The sequence below is a fragment of the Glycine max genome, chromosome 6 (genome assembly GCF_000004515.6).
Source record: "Glycine max cultivar Williams 82 chromosome 6, Glycine_max_v4.0, whole genome shotgun sequence".
Classification (NCBI taxonomy): Eukaryota; Viridiplantae; Streptophyta; class Magnoliopsida; order Fabales; family Fabaceae; genus Glycine; species Glycine max.
In genome coordinates, this window is record NC_038242.2 from 38721053 (window position 1) to 38745407 (window position 24355).

Here is a 24355-nt window from a genome sequence, read left to right on the forward strand (position 1 = left end):
TCATAAGGCAAGCTCAGCATGCTGCGCTAAGCACCCAGTCAAAATTTCAATTTTATTTGTCTGTTTTTGTGAAAATAACTTGTACTAATCTCTTGTGTTTGTCTTATATTTTGCATATGGCATCTAATAAGAGGAAAGCACCCTCTACACCTACCTAAGCCAGATTTGATAGATCCAGATTCACATCCCAAGAGGCTTGGGAGAGATATACAAACATTGTGGTGCCTCGCAAGCTTTTACCAGAAAGGAATGTGATAGTCTATTATACAGAGTTTGATGAGTTCAAGGAGGAACTCGAGAGACGCCATTGGGATGAGAAGCTGGCTGATTTTTCTGACAACAGTATAGACATGGCCATTGTGAAGGAGTTTTATGCCAACCTCTATGACCCCGATGATAAATCACCTAAGCAGGTGATGGTGAGAGGTCATTTAGTGAAGTTTGATGAGGTTACCTTGAACACATTTTTAAAGACCCCTGTAGTGCTGGAAGAGGGGGAGAACTTGTGTACATATTTCAGATTTGCACTCTTGAGGCCTGATCCTCAAGAGTTGGCTGGTAAGCTTTGTATCCCAGGTAGGGGATTCGAGCTTAATGCTAATGGGCAACCTTTGAAGATTCTGAGGAAGAACATGACTACTCTAGCTCAGATATAGAGTGTTCTTTCCTTTTCTAACCTCATTCCCACCTCCCACACATCAGATGTGACCTTGGACAGAGCCAAATTGATTTATGGAATTATCATGAAGATGGACATGAACCTAGGGTACCTCATCTCCCACTAGATCTCTCTGATTGCACAGCATGACACATCCAGACTTGGATTCCCTACCTTGATCACAGCTCTACGCAAGGCTAGAGGAGTCCAGTCAGACTCTAGATCCCTGGAGAACTTGAGCCCTGCCATTAACTTGACATATATTAAGAAGAAATGTTGGAATCTTGATGATCCAACAGTGACATTTAGAGGGCCAAGGAAGGCCTGCGGTAAGAGATCAGGGGCCTCTACTACTTCAGCACCAGAGACACCAACTCCTTCTTCTTCCACAACTCCATTACCTTCCTTAGCTCCAGTTATTCCTCCTACATCTACTCAGAGACCACATCCAGCTCCTATATCTACAGGACCAATAGATTTTATTTTTACACCTTAGATGCTGCACTTCATACTCCAAAGCATCCACAGGGGGCAGTCCATTATCATGCAGAGCCTTCAGGGCTTGGGCTTGCCATCCATCATGAGCATGGAGGAGTTTGATGCGCAGGTGGCCTGGCTAGGAGCCCAGCCTTCTCCTTCTAGAGGGGGTGGGGTATCCGTAGCCCAGGAACCTGCTTCTGAGGAGCCAGTAGCAGTAGCAGTAGAGGGGGAGGATGAGTTCACCCCTCCTAAGCCCTTTTATTTTAACGCAGATGCACACATGGCTTAGGAGGAGGGTACCTCCCCAGATCAGATACCTGAGCCACCCTCTGCACCTGTGATGTAGCTCCATATGGAGCTTATAGGCCTTGCATCTTCTTCATCAATGGATTCCTTTACTAATTGAGGTCTGAATGTAGCAAAATGGAGAAGGAGAAAGATGAATGGAGATGCCACTTCAAGTAGAAGATGAGTCTAGAAGAAGCTCACCACCATAGGAAGCCATGGATAAGAGCTTAAAGGTAAAAGATGTTGGATCAAGTGGCCTCGGAATAATTAAGAAGTGGGGGGGTTGAATTAATTATTTGTGAACCTTTACTAATTAAAAAACTTATCCTTCTTAATGTTACTAGATTCAATTAGGCTTTTACTATAATGTTAAGAAAGTAAAGAACAGAAATAGAAACTTAACCAAAAGTAAAAGCGATAATTAAAGTGCACAGCGGAAATTAAAAGTGTAGGGAAGAAGAAGACAAACACAAGAGTTTAATACTGGTTCGGCAACAACCCGTGCCTACATCCAGTTCCCAAGCGACCTGTGGTCCTTGAGATTTCTTTTCAACCTTGTAAAATCCTTTACAAGCAAAGATCCACAAGGGATGTACCCACCCTTGTTCTCTTTGAACAACCAAGTGGATGTACCCTCCACTTGAACTGATCCACAAGAGATGTACCCTCTCTTGTTCTCAGTCACAACAACGCAAGTAGATGTACCCTCTACTTGTACCACAAAGGATGTACCCTCCAATGTGTTAAGACAAAGTTCTTAGGCGGTTAGTCCTTTGAAACTTTGTGAAGGGGAAACAAAAGATATCTCAGGCGGTTAGTCCTTTGAAATATTTTGTTTAAGGGAAAGGAAAGAATCAAAAGAATTCTCAGACTGTGTCGTTTTGAATTCTTTGAAAAGGGAGAAGGGAGACACAAAAGAATTTAGGCGGTTAGTCCTTCGTCCTTTTGGAAAAGGGAGAAGAGAGACACAAAAAGAATTCAGGCAGTTAGTCCTTGGTGAATTCTTTTTGGCAAAGGGAGAAGAGAATGAAAAAGATGAATATCACACTTTTGTTTTTTTGTGAAAGAACAAAGTTTGGAAACCAGAAAACTCAGAAAGCTTTTGGCAAAGGAAGAAGAAGAATAAGTTCAAGAAGATGTTCAAAGAGATTCAAAGGTTGTAAAAGAATATGTGAAAAAGTTGTAAGAAAGTGTTTTTCTAATGCAAGTCAAGGTCTTGCTTTTATAGACTCTTCATGTCTGGTCAAGAAAATCATTGGAAGAGTTATGACCTTGAGAAAACCTGAAAACCATTGGAAGAGTTACATCTTTTGATTTTTATTCAAAACTTGTCACTGGTAATCGATTACCAAAACCATGTAATCGATTACACAAAGCTTTTTATGAAAAGGATATGACTCTTCACAATTGATTTTGAATTTCAATGTTCAGATACACTGGTAATCGATTACCAATATCTTGTAATCGATTACACCATTTTGAAATCAATTGGAATGTTGCAAATTCAGTTAAAAGATTTTGAAATCAAACTTTGCTACTGGTAATCGATTACAGGAAACTGGTAATCGATTACCAAAGAGTAAAAACTCTAGTAACTTAGAAAATTTTGAGAAAAACTCTTTTGAAAAACAAAAATGTGCTATGTTTGTTTTTTGAAAAATCTTTTCAATACTTCCCTTGTGAAGTCTTCTTGATTTCTTCTCTTGAATCTTGAATTCATCTTCTCTTGAATCCTGAAATCAAACTTCTCTTGAATCTTGAACTCATCTTCACTTGAATCTTGAATCTTCTTGATTTCTTCTCATGAAACTTGAAATTTATCTTGATCTTGAACTTGTTGAATGAGTCTTGAAATCATTCTTTGGGATTTTTTTCATCATCTTTATCATCATCAAAATTACTTGAATCAACTTGATTCATCATCATGAAGCTTGCTTCTACAGAAGAAGATGAATGAAGGGAGAGGAAGAGAAGAACACAAAATTTAGTGCCTCTAAAGAAGTTTGAACTTTGAAGTTTAATTCTCAAATGATCGAAGTTGAAAAAAATGCACACACATGACCTCTATTTATAGCCTATGTGTCACACAAAATTGAAGGGAAATTTGAATTTCAATTCAAATTTCACTTGAATTTGAAATTGAATTTGTGGAGCCAAAATTTCACTAATTATGATTAGTGAATTTCAGTTATGGTTCAGCCCACTAATCCAAGATCAATTCCAAGATTCTCCACTAAGTGTGCTTAGGTGTCATGAGGCATGTAAAGCATGATGGACATGCACAAAGTGTGACTATATGATGTGGCAATAGGGTGTAGTAAGCAAATGCTCACCTCTCCCTCTAAAATTTAATTGGATTGGGCTTCTACTGATTCAATTAAATTTATTTCCCAACACACACATCAAATATTCACTTAGTGTATGTGAAATTACAAAAATACCCCTAATACAAAAACTAGTCTAGGTGCCCTAAAATACAAGGGCTAAAAAATCCTATATTTCTAGGGTACCCTACCTACATCATGGAGCCCTAAATACAAGGCCCAAAAATAATGAAATCCTAATCTAATATGTACAAAGATAAGTGGGCTCATACCCATGGGCCCAAAATCTACCCTAAGGATCATGAGAATCTTAGGGCCTTCTCTTGTATCTCTGGCCCAATCTTCTTGGAGTATTCTATCCAATGCCCTTGGGGGGTAGGATTGCATCATTCCCTTTCCCTTGAAAAGGATTTGACCTCAAATCCATAGGTTCTTGAAACTTAGGGATTCTTTCCTCAACACCTGTAAAAAGAATAAAAACATATGTATTAGTGATGTTGGGTATGTTAGAGTAGGGTAAGGACTGAAAACCCCTTTCCTGACCATCTTCCCATGAGAGAACATAGTTTCTCACCAACTCAATGAGTGATGCTACAAGTATAGAAAAATATGAGGCAAACCTTTTATAAAAGTTTGTTAAGTCATTGAAGCCCCAAATTTCCCTTATACATGGTGGAGTAGGCCACTCAGGAATGACCTTTATTCTCTTAGGGTCCATAGGAAGCCCTTGATCACTATTTAAAAAGTTAAGGAAAGTAATGAAATAAAACATACCTTTTTCTTTATTTTCATGTTTTTTATTCCTATAAAAAATTATGACAAACCTATGGTGTCTCATATAAGCACCTAAGTTTGTATTGAAACAAAAAATAAGAACAAACCTACCTAATGAGTCCTTATGTACACAAATCATTAAGATGTTGGGTTCATGAGTGATTTTACAAAAGAGGGTTGCACCACTCAACACATTCATCATACCACTTATCATAGGGATTTGGTGCCTCATAATACTTATTTTGGGCACCAACTAAGCACAAGGATTTAAGCTCTTACGAACCAAACCCCCCATCCAACAACCCTTTTACTTGAGGAATAACCTCAAGCTCAAGAGGTATGGCGATGCTGAGGGATGTTTCCCTTGATAGGAGAAGGTAGAAAGATTGTTTAAGAAGGAGTGCTCTTTTGATATCACATTTTGTTGCAAAATGATTTTCCTTCTTAACAATCTTCTTGAAGGAATCCTTTTCCTCTTTTTCCTTCCCCTAGGCCTTTGAAGACAAGGCCTTACTATCCTTCTTTTTCTTTTGGTTTTCTAGTTTTTCTTCCTTATCCCTCTTATCTTTCATAGTTAGTTGATACTTGGCCACTTGTGAAGGTGTTTAAGGATGCAACACAAATTTAGTACCAAGTTGGGTGAGGGTAATCTCACTAGTTAGGCCATTGTAAATTATCTTCCTATCAAATTGCCATTGCCTTCCTAAAAGAATATGCCCTGCCTCCATGGGAACTATATCACAATTAACTTCATCCTTATATGTCCCAATGGAGAAAGGTACCTTCACTTGTTGGTTAACTATCATTTCCCCTTGCTCATTGAGCCATTGAAGTTTATAAGGTTTTGAGTGGGGAATGATAGTGAGGTTCAACTTGGAAACTAATTTTGTGCTACAACAATTGCAACAAGATACACTATCCATAATGAGAGAACGAGTTTTATCTAAAATTTTGCATCTTGTATGAAAGATGTTCTCTCTTTGGAATTGAGATAGATCACAAGATTGACCTCCAAGGAGCCTTCTAACCATTAGGAGGTCACCGTCTTCATGGGGGTAGACTTCCTCACTAGACTCTTCACCCCTTACTTCATCTTCACTTCCACTAGAGGAAGAGGAAGAAGTAGTCTCCTCTTGACTACTATAAATGTCTTGACCCCTCATAATCATGGTTTTCTTTGTGGGGCATTGAGAGGCAATGTGACCTCTCCCAAGACATTTGAAGCATTTAATGTTGCTAGTCCTTTCTTGGGGACTAGTCTTAGGGGTGGATTTCTCTATGGTCTTACCCTTATCTTCCTTGGGTTTTGAAGGTGTAGCCTCCAAAATTCCTTGGGCTTGGTCCTTCCTTGGATAAGAGTGAAAGCCATAAGATTTTGAAGAAGGCTTTCTTTTAAGTTGTTGCTCCACTCTTATACAAAGTTGAACTAGCTCATCTAGGTTCCTATATGGAAGGACTTCAACCTTATCCCTCACTTCCATATTAAGCCCACTAAGGAACCTAGCTATGCTTTTTCTTTCCTCCTCCCTTAGTCCAGCTCTTAAAAAGAGTAGTTCCATTTGTTGTCTATATTCTTCAACACTCATACTCCCTTGTCTAAGCCTTTGGAGCTTGTCCATAAGCTCCCTTTCATAGTAGGAGGGAATGTGCCTCTTCCTAAGGGCACTCTTAAGATTATTCCAATACTCTACTAGAGGATCCTCAAGAATCCTTTGTTCCCTAACAAGAGAAGTCCACCAATAGAGAGCTTACCCTTGAAAGCTAAGGGTAGCGAATGGAACTTTTCTCTCTTCGCTAATATGATGGCAAACAAAGAGTTGTTCAACCTTCATTTCCCAATCTAAGTAAGCCTCAACATTATATTTTCCATGGAAACATGGGAGGCTAATGTTAACCTCTTGAGGCCTTCTATCATTTTCTCTTCTTTGGGAGTGATGTTTAGTATGTGAACTATGATGCCCTCTATAATAGTCGCTAAGTTCTTCACTTAAACTCTTACAAGAGTCATGACTACTATAGGAGGCATGTTTTTTCTTTTTTTCATTTCTTTCATTATTTTTCTTCTTTCTTCCTCTCTTATTTTTTCTATTTCATCTTGACTTATTTCTTCCACTCTTTTTTTTTACCTTTTTCTTTTCTCTCTTGTTTTTCTTTCCATAACTTAAGGAATCTCAACTCATCTAATATCTTATACAAGGGGTCCTTAGGAGTAGAACCCTAACCATTAACACTAGATGAAGAATGAAGACTCATGTTGGTTCCTAAGTTATGGTTCTTTCTTGTTGGAGGTTTGAAAACAAAAGGTAAAAGAAACTATGGTTGAAACTAGCCAAAATAAACACTAAAAGAGGTGTGAAAGATAAGGTAAAAACTAATTGGTAAAAGGCAAGCTATCTAGGCGGTTTGACAATGGAAGGTAAAGGAAATAAGCTATGAAAGTAAGCAAGAAATTAAAGTGCAAGAAATGCAAACTAGGCGGACCCTAAGAGTGTTTGGATGACCTCATTTAAGGTTCCCAACAAAACACTCACTATACTAAAGGAAAATTGCCTAAAATTATTACACACAAATGGAAGTAGGGTGACCTATTGGAGGCTCCCAACTTACTTCCAATGAAAGACCTTTTTGTTACAAAATTTGAAAGTAAAGCAAATTTCCAATTACAAAATTACGGAAAAAAAGTCATCAATTGTGGTGGCTATTCTCTCTTTGGTGTTTCACTCAATTTGGAGTGTTTCTTAGTCCAATAGCTCTTAAGGTGGTTGGCCCCTTGCTTCTAGACTCAAATTCTTCAAGGGATGACACCAATTCTCCTTTCCAATTCCCTATATGGCAACTCACAAGCAAGGAAACAAAGAGACAAGTAATAACCAAAGATAAAAAAAAATAAAATGAAAGCTAAACCAATAGAATTTTAGCAAGAAAAATTTTCAAGGATTATTCAACGATTAAAGCAATGAAAAGCACACAAAAGCAAGCTAGGACTCAAAGAGAAACCTAGACTGGCTCTAGAGTAGAGTAGAAAAACTAAAAACAAAAAGACTCAAGAAACCTCTAGTTTTGGAACTTGTTTTTACAATAATTTTGAATTGAAATTTCAGAACTAGGATTGGTATAAAATAGGCACCAATTATAGAACAAATTTTGAGCCAAAACAATAAGCACACTTCCCTTTCACTTTTTTTTCCAAGACACTGATTTTTCAACCAACTTTTATGATTTTTCTTATTTTTTCCTTTAATCCAAATCGCTTTGTTCTTTTTTCATAATTTTGGTCCAGATGTCTAGAAAATTCAATAAAAATTTCAGCTCAAAAAACGTAGTGACCAATTCCCAGTAATTTATACAAGTTCGTATGTTCAAGCTGCTAGCACCAGCGATTTCAACCTAGAAATCAAGAGTAGTGTTTATGTTGCTTAAGGCTTGGATAGTTACAATTTGTGTTTGCTTATGCTCAATTATCTTGAATAACACAATTCAGGAGAGCTTAAGACTTATTTTGATTCACAAATCCAGCCACAACTCAGCACCACAACTCAACTTCATCATAGGCATCATGTAGGAAACTTAGAAAAAAAAAAAGAGTTCAACAACAAGATTACTTCTAGGAATTGATTTAGAACATGTTATGAACTAAATAACATGCATGAATTAGACTCAAAATTCAAAAGATAGGCTAAGAATGACAAGAATACATGAACAAATGTATCTAGAATTTAATCAACAAAATAAAAATTCAACACAAACTTAGAACATAATGTGACAATTACTATGACTAAACATGACTCTAAGATAACATGGATTAAGTGATTTACACTTAGATTTTTGTGTTTGTTTTCTAATCAATATTTTGGAAGAAAATTTACATATAAGGTTCAGCACAAGAGTATTATGAATGAAAAATCATAGAACCTAAAATCAACACAAAAACATGATTCAAGAGTAGATCTACAAAATTTGAACCATAGAAATGCAAGAACAAGTGTAGATCTAAGATTTAATTGGTTTTTTTTAATCTACACTAAACAGCACCAAACCACAAGACAATGGAAGATATACATGGAGAATAAGATGAAGAACAAGGAATTAAAGAGAATTCACCAAACAAAAAGATAGAGGAAGCAAAAGAACATCACCTAGATGAAGATGCTCTTGATACCACATGATGTAGCTCTATGTGGAGCTTGTAGGCCTTGGATCTTCTTCATCAATGGATTCCTTTGCTTCTTGAGGTCTGATTGCAGTGGAATGGAGAAGGAGAAAGATGAATGGAGATGCCACTTCAAGTAGAAGATGAGTCTAGAAGAAGCTCACCACCATAGGAAGTCATGGATAAGAGCTTGAAGGTAGAAGAAGATGAATGAAGGGAGAGGAAGAGAAGAGCACGAAATTTAGTGCCTCTAAAGAAGTCTAAACTTTTAAGTTTAATTCTCAAATGATCAAAGTTCAAAAAATGCACACACATGACCTCTATTTATAGCCTATGTGTCACACAAAATTGGAGGGAAATTTGAATTTCAATTCAAATTTCACTTGAATTTGAAATTGAATTTGTGGAGCCAAAATTTCACTAATTATGATTAGTGAATTTCAGTTATGGTTCAGCCCACTAATCCAAGATCAATTCCAAGATTCTCCACTAAGTGTGCTTAGGTGTCATGAGGCATGTAAAGCATGAAAGACATGCACAAAGTGTGACTATATGATGTGGCAATAGGGTGTAGTAAGCAAATGGTCACCTCTCCCTCTTAAATTTAATTGGATTGGGCTTCTACCGATTCAATTAAATTTATTTCCCAACACACACATCAAATATTCACTTAGTGCATGTGAAATTACAAAACTACCCCTAATACAAAAACTAGTCTAGGTGCCCTAAAATACAAGGGCTGAAAAATCCTATATTTCTAGGATACCCTACCTACATTATGGAGCCCTAAATACAAGGCCCAAAAATAATGAAATCCTAATCTAATATGTACAAACATAATTGGGCTCATACTTAGCCCATGGGCCCAAAATCTACCCTAAGGCTCATGAGAACCTTAGGGCCTTCTCCTGCATCTCTGGCCTAATCTTCTTGGAGTCTTATATCCAATGCTCTTGGGGGGTAGGATTGCATCAACCTGCTCCTGAGGAGACCCAGCCATCTAAACCAGTCATGGAGCCAGAGCAGCCTATCCAGGATTCATCAGCAGCTTCAGCACTGGATCTTAATGAAGATCAGCCACAGGATGAGCAGGACATTTAAATTTGTGCATCTTGAACATTTTAGTTTATTTTCAGTTATTTTATGATTTATGTTCAGTTATTTTAATTTCAATTTTTATGTTTTAGTTATTTAAAATTTCAGCTCTTTGACTTGTTTGCTTGTACCAAATGTGTGTTTGAACAGTGAATTCTTTAAAAATGATATGCAGTGGATTGTTTGGTATGAAATGAGTGTTTGAGAATGATTTGAATGAGCAATTGTATGATTTGAATGGATTGGAATGGTTAGATAATTGTTTTGATCAAGCTTGTAGCCATTAGAAGAGAATGAGCATGTGATTAGAAGTATGACTGAAAATGTTATCAGATTGATTGTGAAGGAATACATTAACAGTATCCCGATGAGAGTGTGATCCTTAAATTTTGAGAGAAACGAATATCATTTAGTACTGATTTTTGTGTGAATCTTTGAAGTGTGGACTGAATGCATGAAATTGAGGATGATGAAGGCCATGTTTGATTGTGATAGCCACTTAGCCAAAAAGCTGACCATGTGTGTGAATGAATTATCCCTTGTACCCAGGTTAAGCTGAATGAATTATTGATTGATTGAACCCTGAGCCTATATAGTGTTATCTCCTGCTACCTTGACTTAGGTTATAGGAGAGCATTATCCACAGGAAGCGTGGTTCAAAGCAAATTTGTCCCAAATTTGGGGGAGTAATTATCAAGGTAAATTTGTTCCAAATTTGGGGGAGGCACTGGGTAAGAATGGAAATGGTCAAAGTAAACAACATACACACATTATTTTTGTACATACACATAATATCTCTGTATATATATTGTGTTAAAAAAAAAGAACTGTAAGTACAAATGAAATCAATAAGTGTGCATACTGCAAAATAATGAAATTAAGATGAGTGTCTAACTAAAAGGCAAGTATGGGATGTGAATGAATGAAAAAGTGAAGGTTTATCAATGGATGAATGCTCTCCTAGAACCTAAGCTTTTGAATCCTAGAAAAACCATGATTTGTTGGAAGCCTAACCCCATTACAAGCCTAGGAAGTCCCTCGAATTCAATTTTGTGTGTTCATTGTTGTATGACATAAGATGAAATGCAAAGGTTGGGACTTGTGTTAGTTGTTTATGATGGAATGAGCCTAAACACTTGAGCTTCAGTAAAACAATGACTGTGAGGTTTGGTTGATGATCCTTCCTTGATTTCTGCCATCCTTACTAGCTTATTTCAGTTGTGACTCTAATGTGCATGATTCTATCTTTGAAAAAGATGCATGTTTGTGAAAATTGATTGATTGAAGTAGTCCATGATATTCAATTCATATGGTTGAATTTCTCTATGAAGCAAACACCATTTTTGAGTGATCAATGTAGCTTGTCACTTAAGGACAAGTGAAATGTTCTTTCTTTGCTTGAGGACAAGCAAAATTGTAAATTTGGGGGAGTTTGTTAGTCGTCTTATACGACTAACTTTTGTATAGAAAACATTTTTCAAAACTTGTATAGTTCCCCAATTTATGGTTATTTTGTAGTTATTTTTGTAAATAAATTTTGTTTTATGGTTAAAGTTGTCTCTAGAATATGTCCATTGGATTTAATGATGAAATATGTGCAATTTCAGGTGAAAATAAGGCTAAGTCATGAAGTGCTAAAAGTGAGAGTTGAGCTTAGCTCATCAGTAGGCTAAGCACGCATCCACCGCTAAGCGTAGCTTTAGTGCACTTAGTGTGACAGAAGAATCTGGAAAGGCATCAATATCAATGTCGTGCGCTAAGCGCAACAATTGTCTTCAGCCAGGCTCAGCACACGATTGGCGCTAAGCTCAAATCCACTTACTCGCGCTGAGCACGAAGGTGGCGCTAAGTGCAATGTCGTGAATTCATAGCCTATTTAAAGTTTGTCTTGTGCAGAATTAGGTAGAGAATTTTAAGAAGGCCAGGGCATAGAATTCCACAGCATACCATAATGCCTATTTCAGGAAAAGAGCTCTGGAGGCAGCAAGAGGAAAAGCTTTTAGAGAGATACCTAGGTTTTGTAAGCTTATTATTGTTAGGGTTTCGTCTATAATGGCTGGCTAAACACTCTTGTTGGGGATTTCTAATGAACAACTGATGTAATTAATTTCATATCTAATTGATTTTGTTTCTTGTGTTCAATGCTTAAATTTTGTATGCTCTTGGTCTGATCAACCATTTGTGTGCCTAGTTAGGTGATTTTAACATTAGGAAATGTATTGTTGCCATAGAACTTGAATGAACCAGAATTGAAACTTAGTCTTACAAGAGGGATCTGTGGATTAAGTTTTGGTTTTAAGTATGTTGTTACAATAATGATGTTTGGTCTAAGTCTAGTCCAACAAGAGGGATCTGAGGACAAAGCTTAGGCTAAATTAGGCTAAACTTTCGTAAGCTATTTAAGCTAAGTCTAGTCCAACAAGAGGGATCTGAGGATAAAGCTTAGTTTAAGTTAGTCTAAACCTAGGAGGATTGTCTAAATTGAGCCCAATCCAACAAGAGGGATCTAAGGACAAAGCTTGGATTGACTCAGTCCAACTAGGGATCGAGGTTTAGTAATCTAGGCTACAACGTAGAACACAAAAGCATGATTGATTAGAAAAACATCTTTATATGCATCAGTTGGTTTTTAAGAAAGACCCAACACTTCTACCTACTGTTGTCAATTTTACTTACTTGCATTTTTGCTGTTTTTATCCTAGACCTAGTTTAATTCTATTTCAAACCATCAATTATCAATGTTTCTTTCAACAATGCCTTATTTCTGAATTTAACTTGGTCTTAGACTAGTTTCCCTGAGTTCGATACTCAAATTCATCCATTTTAATTTTTAAATACTTGACGATCCGGTGCACTTTTCGGCAAACCGGATTTCCCTTGAATATATTTGTATGAAGAAAAAATGGAACAAAAATTAACCGCAGGGGAAATCCAATAGTCAGCTAGCACGGAATCAGTCCATATAGGTTCTATGGAAATATGTCTATTCTAAACTCTTTCCTTTACAACCAGAAACTTGATGTCAATGAATTTTGACTTGGTTGTACTCCTATTGTTGTTGGAGTAAAGAACTGCAGAGTTATTGTCACAATAAATTTTCAATGGTCTTTCAATGCCATCGACCACACGCAAGCTAGTGACAAAGTTTCACACCCATATCCCGTGATTAGATGCCTCAAAACAAGCAATGAACTCCGCAACCATGGTTGAAGAAGCTACAAGAGTCTGTTTAGCACACTTCCAAGAGATAGCTCCTCCAGCCAACATATATATGTATCCAGAAATGGAGTGTTTGCTGTCTTGACATCCAGCAAAATCAGAGTCTGGGTACCCGATGATCTCCAAATTTTTAGACTTCTGATAAGTGAGCATGTAGCCTTTTGTTCTCTTCAAGTAACGCATTACACGTTTCACTGCCTTCCAATGCTGCAATCCAAGATTACTCAAGTATCTGCCCAGAACACCTATGACAAATGCTATGTCAGGACGAGTACAAACTTAAGCATACATCAGACTTTCTACTACTGACGCATAGGGAATCTTCTGCATCTCAGTTCTTTCAAGATCATTATTGGGGCATTGTTTGAGACTGAATTTGTCTCCTTTAGCTATTGGGATATCTCTTGGTTTACTATCTTTCATGTTGAATCTATCAAGTACTTTATCCATATAGCTCTCTTGTGACGACCTTAGGATACCTTGAGAGCGATCTCATAGTATCTTAATACCTAACACAAAAGAAGCTTCCCCAAGATCTTTCATTATGAAATTTTTTGTTAGAAATCTCTTTGTCTCCTGTAAGAAGCCTATATCTCTGCTAGCAAGCAGTATATCATCGACATATAATACCAAGAATATCTATTTACTCCCATTGAACTTATGATATACACAATCATCAACTACATTTGTCTCAAAACCATATGAGGTAATGACTTGATGGAACTTGTAATACCATTGACGGGAAGCCTGTTTGAGACCATAGATGGATTTCTTTAGTTTGCATACCATGGACTTTGAGTCACCTAACATGAAGTTTTTTGGTTGCACCATATAAATCATTTCTTCAATGTCACCATTTAGAAACACAGTCTTGACATCCATCTGATGTAGCTCTAAGTCAAAATGAGCTACCAGTGCCATTATAGTTCTAAAAGAATCCTTTGAAGATACTAGAGAAAAGGTTTATTTATAGTCAATGTCTTCCTTCTGAGTAAAGCCTTTAGAAACTAGACGAGCCTTATATCTCTTGATATTACCCTTTGAATCTTTTTTGGTTTTAAATATCCATTTACAACCAATAGGTTTCACACCTTCAGGAAATTCGACTAGATCCCAAACTTCATTGTCTTTCATAGACTTTATCTCATCCTTCATGGTGTCAATCCATTTTTGAGAAATATAATATAATCATTTGAGATTTCACTTCTCCTTTCTCTATTGGATCTCCATAGTGGAACTTCTTGAGGTTGTTCAGGTAGCTCTAAAGGTATTTGAAGGAGAACCTCATTATTGTCTTGTTCTGGAACAATGTTAATAGTTTGAACATTGTCTTGTATTACTGGTGTTGTGTCTTGAACAGTAATAGGTACAAAAACTTGATCACTGCAAAGAACAGGTTCTTCCTCAAAGACAACATTCTTTATGTTCTCTTCCTTCCCAAACTCAACTTCCTCAAGAAATCTTGCATTTCCCGTCTCGAAAAAGGATCTTAAAGTGGAATTGTAAAATTTATAGCCCTGAAAGCGTTCAACATAGCCAACAAAATAGAAGCTAATTATTCTTGAGTCCAGCTTTCTTTCATGTGACCTATAAGGTCGTGCCTCAGCCGGACAACCCCAAATGTGCAAATGTTTAATGCTTAGCCTTTTACCAGTCCAAAGTTCATAAGGGGTTTTGTTAACTGCTTTACTTGGCACCCTATTAAGAATGTAAATTGCGGTCTTTAAGGCTTCTCCCCAAAGTGATTCTGGCAAAAAGGAATGACTAATCATACTTCTCACTATATCCTTAAGAGTTCGGTTTCTTCGTTCTACTACACCATTCATGTTAGGTTTGCCCGTCATAGTGTATTGCGGAACAATTCCACACTCTTTGAGGAAAAGCGCAAAAGGTCATGGATGTTGTTCTCCTGATCCATCATATCTGTCATAGTACTCACCACCACGGTCAGATTTGACAGCCTTAATTTTCTTTCCAAGTTGAAGTTCAACCTCAGCCTTGAAAGTCTTAAAAACATCTAGGGATTGGGACTTCTCATGTATCAAATATAGGTAACCATATCTAGAGTAGTCATCTATGAATGTAATGAAATATTGTTGTCCATTCCAAGAAGTTGAAGGAAAAGGACCACAAATGTCTGTATGCACTAGTTCTAAGACGTCTTTAGCTCTTTCGGCACCTAATTTCCTTATGTTTGTTCATTTTCCCTTTATGCATTCAACACAGACCTCAAAGTTCGATAAATCCAAAGGGTCAAGAATTTCATCCAACACAAGTCTTTGAATTCTCTGTTTATAGATATGGCCTAAACGCTTATGCCATAAGGTGGCTGAATTCTCATTCAACTTTCATTTTATACCACGTGAACTTATTTGTAGTATTTTATTATAGGAACTAACAACATCAAGCATTTAAAGATTACCAATTAAAGAACCAGAACCAACCATATTTGAATTTTGGTAGAGACTAACTTTATTATTTTCAAATGAACAAGAAAATCCAAATTTGTCCAAACTAGAAATAGAAATCAAATTCCATGTAAAAGAAGATACAACAAAAGTCTCAAATAAATCCAAATAAAATCCAATTTTTAACTATAATATAAAGTTCCAATAGCTTCCACTACAACCTTCTTGTCATCACCCACAAAGATGAACCTTTCATCATCACTTGGGACACTCTTTCTTCATGTGTCTCGACTTCTTGCATAAGTAACAAGTAAATTCCTCATCCTTCTTTTGTTTCTTTTGTTGAGAAGTCCCTTCCGCAACACCCTTAGTCTTCTTTCTTTTCTTATTCTTAGAGGTCAAAGTCAAGTGAGCACTTTCAGTCCTATCTCTCTACAGCCTCTCCTCCTCTTGCACACAGTGAGATATAAGCTCATTGAGGGACCATTTGTCCTTCTGAGTGTTATAGCTCACTTTGAATTGCCCAAAGTGTGCAAGAAGCAAGATCAAAACCAAGTGCACGAGCAGGTCTTCACGAAGCTCTGACTTAAGTGACTTCAATTTCGATGCGAGATTGGACATCTACAAAATGTACTCCCTTATGTTCCCTTTGCCTTTATACTTCATGGAGATGAGTTTAGCCAAAAGGTTACTCGTCTTCGCTTTTTCATTTTTGGCAAATTATTGGTCAATTTCCTCAAGGAATTTCTTTGCACTTTGACCCTCAGAAATAGAGTCTTGAAATGCCTTTGGAATAGAGTCTCGAAACACCTCTGGAATAGAGCGCTTCATGATCATAAGGCACATTCGGTTGGACCGATCCCACTTCTCAGTTTTTACCTCATTAGAGGTTTTCGGAGTGGAAATGGGTTATTCTGTCCTCAGTGCCAAGTCCAAATCCATACAGTTAAGAACAATTTCTATGACTTCCTTTTAGACCTTAAAATTTGTCTCATTCAGCATTGGGATAGAATTCACTTGGGCAGTAACATTTGCAGCACTGGCAATATTAACTAAACAGAGAACAAAAATTAATAACATGTTCACAAATAATCAAGCAAGTCATATAAAGTATATATAACAAGACATGCAAATATTTCCCATAACAGATCCATCACAAGATACCTAGCACAACATTAATTCTAGTCTTTGAACAGAGAAATTAATTTGTAATTGGTACTCTCAACGCAATGATCAAATATTGACAATTAGTTTTGACAAATAATAACCTTTCTTTGGACCAACTATTATTCTCATGAAAAAAAAATTATAATTGTCACATATTTATCATCGCAGGTATGATATTATTTGGCCAAATTGTGCTCGACCCAAAGGAAGACACAATTTGACCTAATAATATCATACTTGCGATGATAAATATGTGACAATTATAATTTTTTTTTTGTCTTCCTTTGGGCCGAGCACAATTCACATAAATAATTTCATACTAACATTCATGCAATTTAATTAAATCAATTTGCACAATAGAGGTCACTTTGGCAACATAATGGTTCAATCAATTTAATTAAAATTACCGGACACGCAAATAAATGGAAAGGATCCATAATGGTTAAATTTGCACCCAATTATGATAGCAGTAAATATTTGAAAACAACATCATGGTAAATTAATTACGCATCCGAAATGAACATATCACGGTACTATCACAAATTTATACTAACCACAAGAATATCATAAACTATCAGCCTATCACCGATTCATGAAGGAAAAACAGTTGGAAAAAAAACAATAAATTATTCATATAAGACAAAAGGCAATGCCTTATTACTGATTCATATAAACAAAAAATATATATGTGTGAAATTGTGCCACGTACAAAATACCAATGCCGGACACGTATAAAATACCAACTTTGTATTCGACGTAAAGAGTTTTCGAAAACCTTATATGTATAAAACAAAAAAAAAACTTTCTTGCTCACAAAATATATATTGTTCAAAAAAATCAACGTCAGATATGTAGAACCTTTATCCCAAATAGAATAATATGTAAGCACATGCGACACAAACAAAAACTGTGTACAAACCCGTAAATCAAATGCAGAGGCCTTTTATTCATTTGAGAAAAAAAAACCTTACGACCATAACACAAAGATTTATGGGTCTTACAATTTCATTGATCGAAATAGTTTCTCCCCAAAATAAAATTAGGGTTCATATAACTAAAACGATTCAAATATAATACATACCAAATAACTTTAAATCCCAATAATCTAATAGTAATGGTGACTCTGATACCACTTGTTGAAATTTTTAATAACCCTTATAAAATATCAAATGAAGACCAAAACACATTACGTCGGATTATCAAGAGGTTTTAAGGAATACCTGGATCCATAGAGCTTAATCAACACGCAGTGGAATCTTTCAACGGTCACGAACAATTGGTTTAATGACTTTCTTCAACCAAATCATCTTCTTCCTTATGGGACCTTCGTTTTTTCTTCAGATGGGGAGAGGAGAAACTGTTTCTTGATTTGATGTATTGAGGACCATAATCATGCCTTAAGTTTTAACCTATTAGGATTCTCATTATTTCCTAATGGGTCAAACTGATTTTCGCTCGTTAAGCCCATCTCAATTTTGTTGGCAGTCTAATGTGCTCATTAAATTAGATCATCTTATATTGAACTCATCTAAATGTAAATAACTAATATAAATATTATAATATAATATGTAGTTCATATTAATTAATTGGGAATTATAAAATTCCTAACACGATGCGCATATATTTCTCCTAGAATACCAAAAGTATCTACTTTATGTCCATTTTGTGCAATACAAGAGGAGTCAAGTGATCATGTTCTTTTCAACTTTGTTAAATCTCACTTGGTCTGGTGCCTAATCATTGAATAGTTAATCATTGAATCATAATATGTTAATCATTGAATAGGGATCAGTAGTTGCCGTGGGTAAGTTTTACGAACTCTGTTTCCCAGATTCTTTTTTCTGTTTTATGCAATTTTTTTGGGCCATTTTTTTCTCCTTTTTTGTTGGTAAGACTCTTTAATTTGTTGGTAAGTCCCGCCCGATTTTTCAGTTTTGACGTTTTGATGTTCATTTTCATTGATTTTTCTGTTTTCTCCTTTTCTATTCTAATATTACTGTGGTGTTCTTGGTAAGTTTGTGGTTTTTCTTTCATTTTGATGTTCTGCTTTTCTTTACTTTTGAGTATGATGCATACACATTTTATAACTGTCGTGATTCTCCTTTTCCATTTTCATGTTCTCGATTTGCCTTTGAGTGACAACACTTTGCTGCTGGTAAGTTTTGCTTTTTCTCTTTTGATTCTATTGTTAAGATTGTAACTTTAAATCATGTTGATTTTATTATTTTTCAGAACCTAAAACCTTTGTGTAGGTAAGTATGTCCTTCACCCGTGTTTTTAGTTTCTTTCTTCTTCTTTTTTTCTTTTTTAATTTGTGTTATGCATTGTGAACTTGGTTTCAAATACGTTGTCACTTCTTTTAACATAAGCTAAGTTGTTACTTTTTACTATGAAAACTAGAATTTTGCATCCCTGAAAAAAAAAAGATAAAAACATGTCATGGTATCTATATGGCAAATTTACGTAAGGGGGCTCATTTTACAAAGTATTTACGGGATGGGGTCTGTTTCAAAAGAAATAACGGAGGGGGTTTGTTTTGTGGAGGAAACCGCCATTGCCACTGGCGGCATGGCTCAACCCGCCATTGCCAGTGGCGGCAAAGGTGGAGAGAAGGGTGTATTGTCACTAGCAGTGGCGATATGGCCACGTAGGATGGAGAGAGGAGGGTGTCGCCAATGGGAACGGCGACACACCCAGCTGGAGCCGCCAGTCCGACTGGCGGTATAGCCCACGTGGGACTCGCCCACACGGCTGGCGACACAGCCATTCACGTGAAGTCCAGCTTTTCAGTTCTGCTCTCCATTGTTTAGGGATGCAGCAGCATTGTTTAGGGATGCAGAGTAGGATTTGACCATTGTATACGCTTTTCTTCTATAAAATAACATGAACGTAAAACTTTGGATTCACTTCTACCTTATCTTTGCTTTCCTTACCTTTGCTTTTCTCCGTTCTTAAATTTCTTAGAGTGTTCTTGGTGCTGTTGGTGCTTTGCCTTTGCTGAGTTTTTTTCTTCCATAGTTCATAATTCCTAATTGTCTGGTAAGTGATTTTTTTAAATAACATTTATATATTTATATTTTATGATTTATATATTCTGTTTGTTAATATTTTTAAAATAATAGGTTAGCTAGATAGGTATTGTAAGTTTAGGTTAATTAAGATTAATAGGTATTATAAGGTTAGGTTAGTTATTATTATTAATAAATTAATAAGTATGCTGTTATTAATTTTTATGTAGTAACGGATAGTTGAAGAGTAGGTTAGGTTAGTTAGTAAAAAAATATTATTTAGTTTGTAGTATATATTTTTAGATTTGTAGTATATATTTGAAGGTTAGTTTGTATAAAAATAAGTATGTTGTTATTAGTTTGTAGTATGCTGTTATTAGTTTGTAGTATATATTTGACCATGTAAAACATGATTGACAAATGACAATTTGAATTGCATTGTCTAATTTCATTAATGATCTATTACCAAATGATATGGTTGGCTGGTTTTTATGATGGAAATATTAGTAAAGTTAGAAAATATTTCTTTGATATTTTAGTGGTGAATGCATGGAGTTTGTATTTATCACTAATATTTTTTTAAAAAATTCTTTATTTATTTTAAACACAACTATTACGAGTTTATTTGTTTAAATTTATTTATTAAAAGTGCTTATTTTAATAAAATAAATGGATCAGACAAGCACACATTGTAAAAACCATAATTTCAGATCGAGTCTAGGTTTGTATAAAAATAAGTATGTTGTTATTAGTTTGTAGTATATATTTGAAGGTTAGTTTGTAGTATATATATGATATTTTAGTAAGTCACAGTCAAACGTTCCGACACACTTAATATTAGTCTTAGAAATATTAGGCACACACGTAATATTAGATAAGGTAGAAATATTAGGTATAAATTAATATTAGCGTACATATTTGTAAATTTTAGGTAGACATATATTTTTAGTTTTTATAATATTAAGCATGTTACACGTAAATAAATAATTATAATATTAGAGATGCGTAAATTTACTTTATTAGTGTTAAATTTTTGTGTGTTATATATTTTTGTATGTTATATATAGATAGTATAGTTTTAAATAATTATAAGTTAATATTGTTTGAGTTAATAATTTTTAGTTTTTAGTTATATATATATATGATCAGTGTTAGTTTTAGTTTGTAGGTTAATATTAATTGTTTTATGAAATTTATGTTATTAAATATATGATAGATTGTACATTATTATAATTTTTGTATATATATTTATAAATAATTTTTTACATTTCAATATTTGTTTGTATTATAAAAAATTTGTTAGTCCATATTTTATTCAATTATTTTTTTGTTAATTGTAGAAAAAAATTATATATTTAAAGTTTTGTTCACATGTATTTTAATTTATGTATAGAATATATTAAAAATTGGCCAGTTTGATTTTTTTCAAATTTATTGTTATATATTTAATAATGTTTTTATAAATGTGTGTAGTTTAATTTAATTTATATTATCTACAAATAATGTATTATATTTTTTTTTGTAGTAGCAATGGCATCTTCATCATCATCTTCATCACATGTTAACATTAAGTCTGGCCCCATCGATGCTGATGTATTATGGATGCAACCTAAACATGTTTCAGAACATGTTTGGAATGGGGAAGAAGATAGAAAATTACATATCAGACGAGCTGTCCCCACGTATCAAGGGGAAGAACAAATTCCTGAGCAAATTTTTCCTTTTCTTCTACAATCTGGTTTCGCTTGGATTATCAAGATGGGGTACTTAAAAATAAATGCCTCATTAATTAGTGCTCTGATAGAAAGATGGAGGCCGGAAACACATACCTTTCACATGAGATGCGGAGAATGTACTATTACTCTCCAAGACGTCTCTGTATTGTTAGGTATAAGTGTGGATGGTTTACCATTAATCGGTCCAACAAATCTTGATTGGGCTGATTTATGTGAGGAATTATTGGGAGTCAGACCACAAGAAGATGAAATTAGAGGTAGTGTGGTGAAATTAAGTTGGCTGGCTCACCATTTTGCCCAAATAAATAATGACGACGACGAAGAACAAGTACGAAGGTTTGCCCGTGCATGGATATTGAGATTCATTGGAGGTGTCTTGTTCGTTGATAAAAGCAGTAACAAAGTTTCGCTAAGATACCTTCAATTTTTACGTGACTTTGAAGAATGTGGCAGATATGCATGGGGAGCTGCCGTACTTGGTTTTCTATACAGAGAGATGTGCAATGCCACCGATTATAAAACTAAATCAATCGGAGGTATGTGCATCTTACTACAAATGTGGGCATGGGAACGATGTCCAACCTTGGCTCCAAAGAGGACTCCTTCCCAAGTAGAAAATACACCACTGGGGCATAGGTTAGTCATTTTTAGCAGTGTCTTTCATTTCAATAGAATAAATGGTTTTAGCATATATTAAATTTTAATCTTTGTAGGTGGCTGCGACGTGGAAACCAACATATCGGCAATGATGATGTGAGAGTTTTTCGTCGCAAGTTAGATATTATGAAACGTCATGAGGTAAGAACATGTTATTCTATTTGTAAAATAAAAAATTATATGTGTTATTTTACTAAAATGTTCATAACTAAGTTGTTATATGCAGTTTGTGTGGGAGCCGTACCCATCAACCGTAATATCACTGTTGCCTCCCGTTTGTTTAGTCGGAAGTCTCGCGTGGTACGCGGTGGTGCCACTAATTTGTTTCCAAGTTATTGAGTGGCACCAACCGGACAGAGTATTGAGACAATTTGGGATGCAACAACCAATTCCAGAGTCTCCTTCACAACCCTTAAACATTCATGGTATAACATTGAAAGGGAAACATGACGAAAATCGGGGGCAATTGTTCGCCCCAATGATTGATCAATGGAATAATCGCCATGCATTTAGGGTCGATGCTTATCCCCGACAAGAAGGCCTATTGAGTTTTAACTCGGACTACATGGTCTGGTATAGGCGAAAGACAAAGATGTTTGTTGACCCAACAAATGCAAAGACGGCTACATTGGTATTTTTTAATTTTTTTCAAATTTTAACTTGAAGTTTTATTTAATGATGGGCATTAATTTTCTTACCCTTATAAATGCAGGGTGAAGTTGCGGAGGCATTACAATACATGGTGTCTCCTCAAGGGAGGAATACATGCACATTTGATGATCTCGTGCCTTATGTGGAAAAAATTACAATTTTATCTGAAGAGCAAGAGAGAGTCACTGAGCCAGTGTCACATGGTCCCGCATCAGAGCGTCAATTTCCTGCACAACAGTTTCACATGCTTCAGTCAAGTATTGAAACTCAGGGGATAGACAGAAGAAGGGACACTGTTGAAGCGGAAGAATATTCCCAACAAATGGCGGAGCGTGGCCATGGAATGTATTACACGCCACAAACATTTGCTGAGTATCCGACACAGATGTATCAGTATCCTTTTCAGGGTCATCACACTGATACTTCTGCAAGCCAGCAATCGTTCGGTGGTGTTGCGGAAACACAAGCTCATTTTTCATGGCCCACAATGACCCCTTCACAGCAATATCATGGCCCAATTCCAACACCTAATGCCCCGTTAGGAACACAATGGAATGTACCGGGACAAATACCTAATACGGGTGACTTATTCGGTGTTGATTTGCGGCACGCATTTTCTGCGGAGGCTGACGAAGAAGAAGCGGGGAGGCATCGGGGCAGAAGAAATTCTGATCGCCAATCACGAAGATGGGATCGACCATGTGGCACATCCTCACGACATCACGGACACCAAAATGAATGATATGCATGTCTTCGTTTATTAAGGCTTTGTTGTATATTTGTAATTTGGCATTCATGGTGTAATGTATGATATTCAGTTTATTAAGGCTTACTTATGGATAATATTTATATCGCGTATGAAACTATAATAATCAATGAACCCTAAACCAAATAAAACTCAAAAACTAACCCTTACAATAAAAAACCTAAGCCTAACCGTAAAAAATAAGAACTAACCCTAACCCGTAAAATGTTTAGAACTAACCCCTAACCCTAAAATATAAGAACTAACCCTAACCCTAACCATTAAGAACTAAACCTAACCCCAAAAATAAAAAACTAAACCTAACCCCTAAAATGTTTAGAACTAAACCCTAGCCCTAAAATATAAGATCTAGCCCTAACCCTAACAATTAAGAACTAACCCTAACCCCTAAAATGTTTAGAACTACCCCCTAACCCTAAAATATAAGAACTAACCCTAACCCTAACCATTAAGAACTAAACCTAACCCGTAAAATGTTTAGAACTAACCCATAACCCTAAAATATAAGAACTAACCCTAACCCTAACCATTAAGAACTAAACCTAACCCCTAAAATAAAAAACTAACCCTAACCCCTAAAATGTTTAGAACTAACCCCTAACCCTAAAATATAAGATCTAGCCCTAACCCCTAAAATAAAAAACTAACCCTAACCCTAACCCCTAAAATGAAAAACTAACCCTAACAATTAAGAACCATCCCTAACCCTAACAATTAAGAACTAACCCTAACCCCTAAAATGTTTAGAACTAACCCCTAACCTTAAAATAAAAAAAACTATGCCTAACCCTAAAAAATAAGAACTAAACCCTTACCCTTTAAAAAAATAAATTTTATTTCAACTTCTAAATGTAATTTTATTTCTTGACAAGTACACATTAAAAAAAAAGAAATTTTATTTCAACTTCTAAATGTAATTTTATTTCATTAGAAGTACACATTAAAAAAAATAAATTTTATTTCAACTTCTAAAT

General features: G+C 35.5%; 1 protein-coding gene across 1 annotated transcript; it reads left to right on the forward strand.

Annotated features, from left to right (window-relative positions):
* Positions 1 to 21214: 21214 nt before the first annotated feature.
* LOC102660117 (serine/threonine-protein phosphatase 7 long form homolog) lies at positions 21215 to 22512 on the forward strand. The gene is made up of 4 exons (XM_041016154.1): positions 21215 to 21943; positions 22021 to 22105; positions 22191 to 22389; positions 22478 to 22512. Exons 1-4 carry the CDS (start codon positions 21330 to 21332, stop codon positions 22510 to 22512), a joined length of 933 nt encoding a protein of 310 aa, XP_040872088.1. The 5' UTR covers positions 21215 to 21329.
* The last annotated feature ends 1843 nt before the right edge of the window (positions 22513 to 24355 follow it).

What these genes read in the sequence shown, in the direction of transcription:
- LOC102660117 (XM_041016154.1), top strand. Translation starts at nt 21,330, where the DNA reads ATGGGGTACTTAAAAATAAATGCCTCATTAATTAGTGCTCTGATAGAA. An exon ending in AATACACCACTGGGGCATAG is followed by an intron (nt 21,944 to 22,020) that starts GTTAGTCATTTT and finishes TAATCTTTGTAG; the next exon opens with GTGGCTGCGACGTGGAAACC. An exon ending in ACAACCCTTAAACATTCATG is followed by an intron (nt 22,390 to 22,477) that starts GTATAACATTGA and finishes CCATGCATTTAG; the next exon opens with GGTCGATGCTTATCCCCGAC.